The 10,876-nt window shown below is 40.9% G+C and overlaps 1 protein-coding gene across 2 annotated transcripts in view; it reads left to right on the forward strand.

Moving 5' to 3' along the window:
* LOC109937222 (receptor expression-enhancing protein 1-like) overlaps window positions 1-8,177 on the forward strand; it is a 30,378-nt gene extending 22,201 nt beyond the window's left edge. For both annotated transcript variants that reach the window (XM_048618437.1, XM_020535826.2), the window contains 4 exons: window positions 1,349-1,462; window positions 2,406-2,559; window positions 4,389-4,576; window positions 5,856-8,177. In XM_048618437.1, coding sequence (XP_048474394.1) covers window positions 1,349-1,462; window positions 2,406-2,559; window positions 4,389-4,576; window positions 5,856-5,924 — 525 coding nt within the window. In that variant the 3' untranslated portion in view covers window positions 5,925-8,177. The remainder of the gene's footprint in view (window positions 1-1,348; window positions 1,463-2,405; window positions 2,560-4,388; window positions 4,577-5,855) is intronic.
* Window positions 8,178-10,876: the final 2,699 nt, after the last annotated feature.

A 10,876-nucleotide genomic window follows, 5' to 3' on the forward strand; every position in this document is an offset into this window, starting at 1 on the left:
TCAGTTGTAATCCCTGGTTTTCATCTCGCCAGTCGGGGGAAGCATTTTACCTTTGCCTACCTTGTCTGTCTCTCTTTACATATTGGCTAAGTCTCATCGATCACCTTGTAATCATTTGAAATTTTAGAGAATACTGGTGCAGTTTGCCCAATCTATCTTTGTAGGACGACCCTAACATTCCCAGGAATACATCTGAGAAACTTTTGTTGCATTCCCTCAATAGCAGTGATATGTTTTTTGAGACGAGACTAAAAGTGCACACGGTAGTCCAGTTTCAGTCCACCCAAACTCTGAGACCTGAAGCAAACCAAGACACAAACTGCTGAGGTGGTGGGGAGTACAACTGAAAGCTAAGGAGGTTTTACTTGGGTCTGAGATGAGCATAAATTATTAACTCCGTTTTCTAATCTTTGTAGTGCTGAATCAAAGTTTCAGTAGTCATGAGCTGTAATCCTTTTGCAGTAAAGGTTAACATTGTGCTAGCCTTGTTAACAGCTTGGTACACCTGCATATTGCAGTTGGGTGACTTTTCAACAAGGACACCAAGTGTGATCGTTAGCAACTCCTTTGTCTGTCCAACTGTCTTTCTCTTTCTCTCTTTGGGTTCTATCCTATCGTTTTACTCCCTACCCCACCCACCTCCCTATTTTCTGCATGTAAACTGATGTTTTCCCAGCCACCATCAGTTCTGAGGAAGGGTTACCAGACCCGAAACGTTAACTCTATTTTTCCACGCTGCCAGACCTGCTGAGCTTTTCCAGCAATTTTGTTGTTTTTCCTGATTTTTACAGCATTCGCAGTTCTTTTTGGTTTTTATTAAGGACACCAAGGTGTCTTTCTACCTTCAGTGTCTTTGCATTTAACAAATACTGTGGGCATCTGTGCCCACTCCAGTGGGAGGAAATGTCAAATTGACTAAGTCTGTTGGAATACTTCTAAAGCCCTTTACACTTTTTATCACAGCACAACTTGTGTGTTGTGCACAGAAAGGAATTGTGAACCAGCTTGGTGAGTAACGGTTTTCTTGTTCTATTTCTGTCAGCTTTGCCGTTTAATGTATTTGTTAATGTAGGCTGCCATCTTTCCATTTTAATGGACAAGTGGAGGAGTTGTTTAAGAAACGATTGTTCATCCTCTCTGTCTGTGCTGAAAACATTAAACTAATACGGTCTAAAATGTTTATAGTAGTTTTGCTGCTGTGCATTTGATAGAAATGCAAAATGTAGGATGTGTATGAGGTTTGATTTGCCCAGACAATATGAATTTGTTTCATTTGCTTACATGTATATACAACATAGTGTATGAAGGAGCTATCGCTTTACATGTGATCTTATGGCAACTTTTTTAGGAAATTGATTCCTACATCAGTCAAGCCAAGGAGCGTGGTTATGAAACGATGGTCAATTTTGGCAGGAAGGGACTTAACATGGCAGCCAATGTCGCTGTAAATGCTGCTGCAAAGGCAAGTATTAAGGACACATGGACGGTATTTATTGCAGACTCTCAATTGTGGTTTCTTCAATTATAAATAGTTTATTTGTGCAAGAACATTTTAGCAGCATGCGAAGGAACTGCCACGCTAGTGGATTGGATCACCCCGAGGAGCTTTTTGAACAACCCATCCAGGTATGTTGTGACAAATCTTTGGAGCAGGTGAGACTTGAACCCGTGGGTGCTGCTGTTTGGACACGTGGCAGGGTTAAATTGAATTAATGATCCTTAGTTACCTTAAAGGGTGTCACCTTCTGTGATAATTGTCCTGTTAGGCCAATGAGAAGGCACCTAAATGTCTCATACTTGCAATGGGACCTGAATGACATGGAGGACAATTAAAAGGAGCAGATTCGCTTTAGAAAATTGTCTTCTCTTTGAGATTTTGCACATTCACAAATGACATCTTTCTGAATTTTGTTTCAGAACTTGTCACATGGAATTTGAATCTGCAGCATCCATGTAGTACCTTTTGCCTTCTCGTCGATGTTGATTTGAAATATGTTGAACACAAACTATTGTTACACCCTTTTTAATGATGCTTTATAGATAATTAGCTCAAGCTTTGGATCGCCTGCAAGCATCTGTCTTGGCGTGATTTGAGAATAATGCACTAAAAATAGCTTGTTGAACAACCAGATTCTTCTGAGTCCATTTTAACTAGCTGTTACCAAAGTAATAAAAAGCATTGGAGACATATAGCAAGTTTGACAAGTCGTGTTTTTGTGGTTGACTTGTTCATGTGTTGTAATTTCATCATTTTTGTCGGATCACGCTTGGAACTGTGGTTGTCCTTTTTCACTAGCATATTGACCTCCTGTACGTTTCAGGCAAAATATGTTTTTACTTCACACCTTAAGATACTTCACACTGAAAGGTATTGCTGTGACATCTGTGTTTTTCTGCTGTTGCAGAGTCAGGGAGCTATCGCTGGACGCCTGCGTAGTTTTAGCATGCAAGATTTAACAAGCATTCAGGGTGATGAGCCAGTACATTACAAGGATCCTCTTTATCCTGAAGAGGAGATAATGGGAAGGAAAGCCATCTCTGCTGCGCAAGTAGAGTACTGTGAGTCTCCTTATTTTGCTAAGCTTAAAAATGAAATGTCTATGATGTGTCCTGTCCCATGTCCAGAAGAGGAGTCTTTAGTTTTGGAAGGTAGATGTTATTGTGCAGAGTTTGGGGTTTCATACCAGTTAAAATTCTGGCTGTCATATTTAAGGTAACAAGTAATGAGATTAATATCAGTCATGTATTCATGGCATTGCCTGCAGCATTCAAGTAGGAAAGGCTGTAAATGTAAGTGGTACTAGAACATAGCTGCAGGTTGTGAAGTTTATGCTGTATTTATGCCTTCAACTTTGTGCTTCATCACTCCATGTAAGCTCAAAAACTGAATTGAGCAGCGCACCACCAATGGTATTTTTAGAGGAAGTCACAGTTGCAATGCTGCAATTTGACTTGACCGTTTCACTGTTCAACACAATGCAAACTACTGAAGATCACATGAATGACCATTAAAGCTCTCTATCCCAAAGTTCTTTCACTGAAATTCTTAGCTAGTTATTCAAACATCATTACTTCTACCACTGTCATCAGAATTGCAATTTCATATCCTGTCAGCCTTACTGAATCGGATTCAAGTTTGTTTGCATGCTCGTTTTTATTGCTGAGGTGTTTGATGATGTAACAGAGTCTAGCAATCGTATGGAAAATAGCCGGGAACAGGAAAAAGGGTCCTTTGTGGGGCTGGTCTCCAGTTGGCTTATGCCATCCAAGTTGGCTACCTGGTCTTCTCTTGCATGAAATTTTTCAGCATACTTTTGAGGGAGTTGCTGAGCACCTATGCTATCTTGTACACCCATGTCACAAATCTAAGTGCGGCACCAACTGAAAAGTATTGTACCAACTTACTGTAATATATTGAAGAGTTAACAAGCACTTAGTATGTTGGGGTCAGAGGCTAAAAGGGACCAGAAGCTGCAGCTTCATTTTGGAATTGACTTTTCTTGAAGGCACACATTTCATATCGGCATTGGTGCTTGCCAATGCTCGATAAATCCAAGATGGCTGTCATGAACTGTGTTGATCCAGAGCTTACAATGTCAAAGATAACAAGGTGTAGAGCTGGATGAACACAGCACGCCGAGCAGGAAAGCTGACGTTTCGTGTCCAGACCCGAAACCTCGGCTTTGCTTGGCCTGCTGTGTTCATCCAGCTCTACACCTTGTTATCTCGGACTCTCTAGCATCTGCAGTTCCTACTATCTCTTACAATGTCAAACCTTGTTTGACCTTCAGCTGAGATCAACAATCCACTGATGCATTCGTCAAAATTCTTGTTCTGGGGAAACTAATGCGAGGTCCCTTGATCAGTTGGGTAGATTACTGGCTTCGTGTGAAGTCTCGCAGAGGCAGCTACTTAGTGCAACTGCAAAGGGGTGGTCAGCATGCACATTCCAGCAAATGTCAGTATTTCAGAGGATCAGACGAAATGCCAACAATTGATGGTGTTATGTATTTATATAGATTTCCTACAGTATGGAAACAGGCCCTTCGGTCCAACAAGTCCCTACCGACATTCGGAGCATCCCATCCAGACCCGTCCCCCTGTAACACACCTAATCTACACATCCCTGAACACTATGGCAATTTTAGCATGGCCAATCCACCTACCTAGCACATCTTTGGACTGTGGGAGGAAACGCATGCAGACTCCAGGAGAATGTACAAACTCCACAGACACTTGCCCAAGTGTGGAATCTAAGCTGCTTCCCTGGCGCTGTGAGGTAGCAGTGCTAACCACTGAGTATTAGTTAGGAACTAAACTGAATGTTTGTTTGTTTGTTTCTGATTTTTGATTTGATTTGACTTGTCAGTTGTGTTTTGTTTCTTTAGCTCTGAGACAACGTATAACAGCACCAAATGATCGATACATTGACAGTGATTCACAGGATGAATATAAGTCTGATGGGGAAGCAGAAAACCAGAGGAGTTCTTTGCGTCGCCTTGAAGCACAAAAGATCAAACGAGCCAGACGAGTCCAGGGTCAACAAATGCCTAGAAAGAAGGTGCAGGGAAAAGAGGTAGGAGTCCCTGCTATCACAAGGGAAAAGGAACTGGAGGATTTTGTCCCTTTTGAAGTCAATGAATTGAAATTTGTGCTCTGTTTCAGAAGGGCCCAATGTGTCTATTGCATACAGAATTTGGTTATTTCTAGTTATCGTTATGACTAAACGCTAGAAGATGCGTCTCAAGGGCATCTTGATCCATTAGTTGTGTAAATGTCTAAGCATTTTGACATGATAGAAGAACCTTTTTTTGCTTAGGCATATAATATCTTATTTTGTGTTAGCGTAATAATTCTGTTGGCTAAACCGACAACGTGTTATGGACATTGTAAATAATTTACTTGTTATTGGCTTTAAAGTTGATTTTTAAGTTGATCTTGAGATACTTCATTTCTTGTCATAAGTCTGCCTTGCCCTTTACTTGATGTCATGCTGTAGGGGCTTCTGGAATGAAATAATCTGAATATTAGGCTGTAAATTTGTATTTCATAGTGCAAGTTACATTGTCAACCTGTTTCATCAGCTGTTGACTTGTCTTACGTTGGAAACATAGTAATACATTAATTTTACTGCAACACTTGTTTGAACACCTCCCAACCTGAGGTGTAAACCTGTTGAAATTGCAATGCAGCTAGTTACTTTCAGTAATGCTCTGAGGGCCTGTGATGGCTGACAGACAAACTGCATTGAGTTTGAATTCGTGCTGTTTTGAGGCAAATGTGGGTGCAGGCTGTGATGATTCCTTGCCATAAAAAAAGGTGTATATTCTGTTTTTAGTATGTTCAACAGAGAATCACTTGTAAGTTCGGTCTCGTCCCACAGCTCAAATGTTAGCAGCCGCTCCCTTTTCGTTGTTCATTGTTTTGTTGCAATCCGTATTCTTAATCTATGTTCACCACTTAGGTTCTCCAAAAATTGTTTAAATTGTGGGCATCACAAGCCAGTTTAATCTTTGCCGCCTCAGTACCTGCATGCATATCTGCAGCAGGTTTCACCTGGAGTGTGACAAGGAGGAAGAATCTTGTGAAATGTTGGTTTCTTTTTGGTCAGTGTGCCCTGACCGCCCCTTTACCAGACTCTGAGACCCAGAGCCAGTTTTAGCTCCTGTTAGTTTCAACCTAAAATAACTAAGAGTCCAAGTACTGCTTCTCTATCATGCATCAGTGTGCACTGAAATTTCCTCCTGGAAGCACCCGAGACACAAGTAGTAAGTAAAAGTAGGGACAGAGCAGGTTTTCTATTAGTTGTAATGACATTAGTCTACATGTTGTCTAAAAGCTATTTCTGTTTCTAGGGTGTGATAAAACCATTGAAGGTTAGACCAAAGAAGAGAGCTTTGCAATCGAATTTCGACACTTTATGAATTCCAGAAAACGACATTTGTCCATTCATCAGAACCATAGAGCTCCTTGGTGAAAATCACTGCCATTTTTATTCACTGGCAATTTTCAAATTGCCAAATGTCTCAATGTTGTGAAACTGGGCAAAATATTTTGTAATATTGTTGCATGCCCTTTTTAAGAAAAAACTGCCGTGTGAATAACAGTGCCGAAGACCGGATCAGCATTAAAGTCCAAAAAGCTCTTGTTAAACCAAAAAGTGTTGAGGCAGTCTGTAATTGTATCAACAAATGAATGTGAAGGGACAGCCCGTGTGTTCTTAAGAATGTTTCCTCGTACGCTGTTGGAATGGTGTTGAGAGTGGTTCTGAGGGAGTCTGGAACTCCCTTTTTCATATTCTAGGTATAAAAGTTTTCTGCATTGCTGTTGGCCGCTGAAAAGTAAACTGTGACCCTGATGAACTTGCACTGACTTGTGTTTTCACAAGTGTTTAAAGTCTGTTTTCTGGATCAGAATTTAATGCCATCTAATTACCCCTGTATTGTGACTACTTGAATTGTTGAAGAGTTTAAAATTTTAGTGTATTATATCACAGCCTTGTGGGATAAATCTGTCAAACGGGTGAAGTGCTTGCTGCAATTTGAAGTTTTGTCTTAGAGAATGTCATGTGTGATATGCTTGTGTTGAACTGTATTCACGTCAGCCATGCAGCATTTCAAGTTGAAGATTAGAGTTGAACTTTAAGTGCGAGCAAATCTGGAAAAATAACTTGACAACAGTCATTGCCTAGGGGGGGAGGGGGTGGTGGTGGTGGGTGGTATAAATTTTTGGGCGTATTTTAGTTTAGTTTCTCAATTCAATATCACCAGCAGCTCAAACAGAGGTACTGGTCATTGTGTTCACATTGATCATAGGGTGTCCGACAGAAGGTACACTGTCAGCAACAAGACTGCACATTTAAAAATATCCAAAAACTGATTTGAAGTAATGGCACTACGATCGAGGATCAATCTAAAATTGGCCACATCACACAGGTGGAGCAGTTTTGGCCTGTCACTGTTAGTGCCATCTGACTGGCCCTGTGGTTTCAGTTCAAGCTAACTTCAGGAAGTTGGTCAATTTTTTTTTTTCAAGATATTTGTTTGCCTCTGCTCCATTGGACCTTCCCCAGTCCAAAAATTATGTAAGCAAGGAGAACTGTGTATGCATCTTGTCTGTCAGCGGCTTGTATCTATCTCTCGAGAATCTTTGGCTGCTTTCAGTGACTGAAGCAATTTGCTTGTGTTGTGCTTTGACTTAGTTAACTGTTTGTTTGTCGTGAATTGCATTGCACTAGATCATTGAGTTTTCCTTTTAATTTCTGCTCAAAACAATGGCATTTGTTTGTACAGAAATACTTTTGGAGCTAGACACAAATATCACATGTACTGGAAAATCAGCAATCTCCACTGTCTGATGTGTACAAGGAAGATATGCTTATTTTTCCAATGTTGAATGGTGGGCTACACCTTTTTCAAGTTCTCCATTGAGTCATCCCATTGGCAGGTTTTCATTGGTCATTGTGTCATATCTTTGAACAGATTTTGAAGTCTCATTTTATTCAAAGTGACTTGAATGCAGGCAGTACTTGATGTTTTAAACTTTGTAAACTTCATATTTCATCAATAGGAACGTTGTACACTGGACCAAATTCTAACTACTGAAAAAAAAATACATGCTTAGCATGCATGGATTCTACAGGGCATTCTGACAAGTTAGATAGCTGCAGCTCTTTATTTCACAATCTGGACATTTAACTGATAGGTTTGGATCATGTCGCACTTGAATAGGCTCTGCAGCTTCTAGCCCCACCAAGCATTTCGGCTGTCAGATGGCACCACTGTTCTACACAATGTGAACTGAGTACATTAAAGCAGGTGACCCTGTTCGGTTAGAGTGCATTTGCTCTGATCAGTAGATGTTCCCATGGTTTCTTTCTTCTATATTTGTGATGTTGACAAGAAGAATGTAGCTGTTCACATGGTAATGCAATTTTTGGCTTGAAATTGGTTCATTCTCCAAGACAATTTAAATATAGCTGCTTTTGGACTGTCTCAAAGTGTGAAGCGCTTCTCAATTATAACGTTTGAAGTGCAAGGAACTGAAGTTGTCGCTTGGAATTGGCCTGTCAACAGCACCTCATTAATGTCTTGTATGTTGTCTGGTGTTTCTTAAACTTTTATAAGGATGTTTGTATGGAAGTTCTTTGTCACAATAAAGTTAGTCTGCCTCAGTTACATTTATTTTGTCTTTATTTTTGAAGTCTTTATCCATCACACAACTTGTTGTTTTGACAGCTGTGAACTCCCATGTGTGTTGAGGGAAGGAAATTTGTCCTTGTTAACTTGTCTGGCTGCAATGTGACTGCACAAACAAGAGCGTGGTTGAATCTTAACTATTCTCTGAAATGGCCAAGTACACTACTCAGCTGCGCCAAAAGGAATGGATGTGCAACCAGAACAAAACTGAACAGAATATCAGTGGCATTGAAACATAAAATGGGCATGCTCAGCCTTGGCTTCTTCCGAACTGACGAAGGGTCACTGGACCTGAAATGTTAACTCTGTTTTTTTTCCCTTCACAGATGCTGCCAGACCTGCTGAGCTTTTCCAGCAACTTCTGTTTTTGTTGTTGATTTACAGCAGCTGCAGTTCTTTTGGTTTTTTTATTAAAAATTTTGAAACATTTGATGATTATAATAGACCTTCAGCAAAGGATAAAATAATTTATCAGTCAGTCTCTTGCAACCTTCAGGTGTAGTCCTTTTAAAATGCAAACATACATATGTGCACAAGAATTAATAAACAGGAGGACTGGCTCAGATGAGATAATGTTTCATAGGAATATACGTACTTCTTGCATGGAGTCCAATTGAAGAAACTCCACTTCATCGCATTCAAAGCAGCATAGTGAGTGTGATTTTTAAACTCTATGCACAAGCTCAGGTATTTACTCTTTCTGCCAGCTAAACACATGGCAGCAGTTCGTGACACAAGTAAGATGGGCTGCAGCAGCTCACAAAGCCCTTTTGTTGACAGCACGTTCCACATCTGCCATCTCTACCTCAGGAGGGCACAGCACGTAAATTCCTTGCAAATGGTGGTGTTGCCATCTCCCATGTCCACGCCATCCTGACCGAAATCTGTTTTGTCTCCCCCTCACGTCGTGGTCTCAATGTCATGCCAACCTGGTCCTACTGCCATTTGAGCTGTATGGACCCCCGTGCTTCAAGAAGGCAGGTCATTGCTGGCATCTGAAGGGCATTGAGGGCTGGACAGCAAATGCTCGTCCACTTGGTGATGCTCCTGTCAGATGAAAACTTGGAGGGAAAAGGTTGTATTCGCACAAGAAGGTAGAGACAAGACAGATGGTTGCTGACAAAGTCTCACCTCAACTGCTTGAGCACTTGTACAGTTTGTCAGGCCACTGAATTACCCTCGCGTAAGGGAAAATCAGGGCTGTCTGGACTGAAGCCTCAACTTGTGAAGTTGGTGCTTTGCTTTGTCACAACATTGAGATGCAGTGGAAATAAAGACTACAATTCTGAGTTGGCACATGTGAAGTATGCCCAGTTTAATCTCTGGGATGGTTAATGCCAGCCTGTTTACCATCTGTGATGAAAGAAACAGTATTCAACACTGAACAAGAAAATAAATGTCTTTGTAATGAGATGACAAAATTAGGAGTTGACATGAATTAGGAGTTCACAAACTTAAGCTGTATGCACTCCCCTCACATGTAAATATAAATTCGTTCATAATCTTTATAATAAACTCAAATTGATAAACTCAATTGAAGCATTCTTGCATTTCAAGCTTTGTACTGCTCTACAAAAAGTAAATGGATTATGGTCGTTATATACTTTCTCTTTGTCGTTGTGACAGACAACTTCAAAATCTTGAAGAGCCAATGATGATCTCAGAGCCTTGATACCTTTTTTTTTTGAAAAGTACCCTAAACGCTGTTGTATTTCTGTTTCATCATTTTGCAAGAGGACAATGCCCACTTGTTAGTGCCTGACCCTGAATTGTGGCATCTGACACCACTTCATTGATATTGATGACTTTTTGTCTGTTTTGAATTAACTCTGTGGGTTTACTAGGCCCAATCAAGTGATTTCCCTGCCAGAGATTTAATTTCTGTTTGCATTTAAGCTTGTTTTTGTAGGCTAAAAGGATCAGAATGTTGTTACATTGGTAGTGATTCCCATTTATTCCTCTCATGCCTGGCTAACGTTGCACACTGTGGTCTAGCCCAACGGATTTCCTTGAAATTGTTCTGTAGGCTTACCAGTCTTTGCATTCTGCTTTCTGTAAATTTTGAATTGCATCAGAACTGGCTCATCAGATTGTAGGACGTGTGCTTTGTGAGCTATTGCCCTCACCACCTTGTTGACTTTTAATGTTTTTGTCATCCTCTACTACAAAGAAAATTACAATAAAGGAACAGGTCCTTCGGCCCTCCAAGCCTGCACCGACAAGCTGCCCGTCACAACTAAAACCCCCTACCCTTCCAGCGACTGTATCCCTCTATTCCCATCCTATTCATGCATTTGTCAATACGCTCTTTAAAAGTCGCTAAAGTATCTGCTTCCACGACTTACCTCGGCAGTGAGTTCCCAGCATCCACCACGCTCTGTTTTTTTAAAGAAAAACTTGCCTTGTACATCACCTTTAAACCTTGCCCCTCGCACCTTAAGCCCAACGCCCCTGGTAACTGAATCTTCCACCCTGGGAAAAAGCTTCTGACTGTCCACTCTGTCCATGCCCTTCATAATCTCGTAGACCCCAATCAGGTCACCCCTCCACCTCGGTCTTTCCAGTGAGAACAACCCAAGTTTCTCCAACCTCTCCTCATCGATAATGCCCTCCATACCAGGCAACATCCTGGTAAATCTTTTCTGTACCCGCTCCAAAGCCCCCACATCCTTCTGGTA

The sequence above is a fragment of the Rhincodon typus genome, chromosome 40, assembly GCF_021869965.1.
Source record: "Rhincodon typus isolate 14 chromosome 40, sRhiTyp1.1, whole genome shotgun sequence".
Classification (NCBI taxonomy): domain Eukaryota; kingdom Metazoa; phylum Chordata; class Chondrichthyes; order Orectolobiformes; family Rhincodontidae; genus Rhincodon; species Rhincodon typus.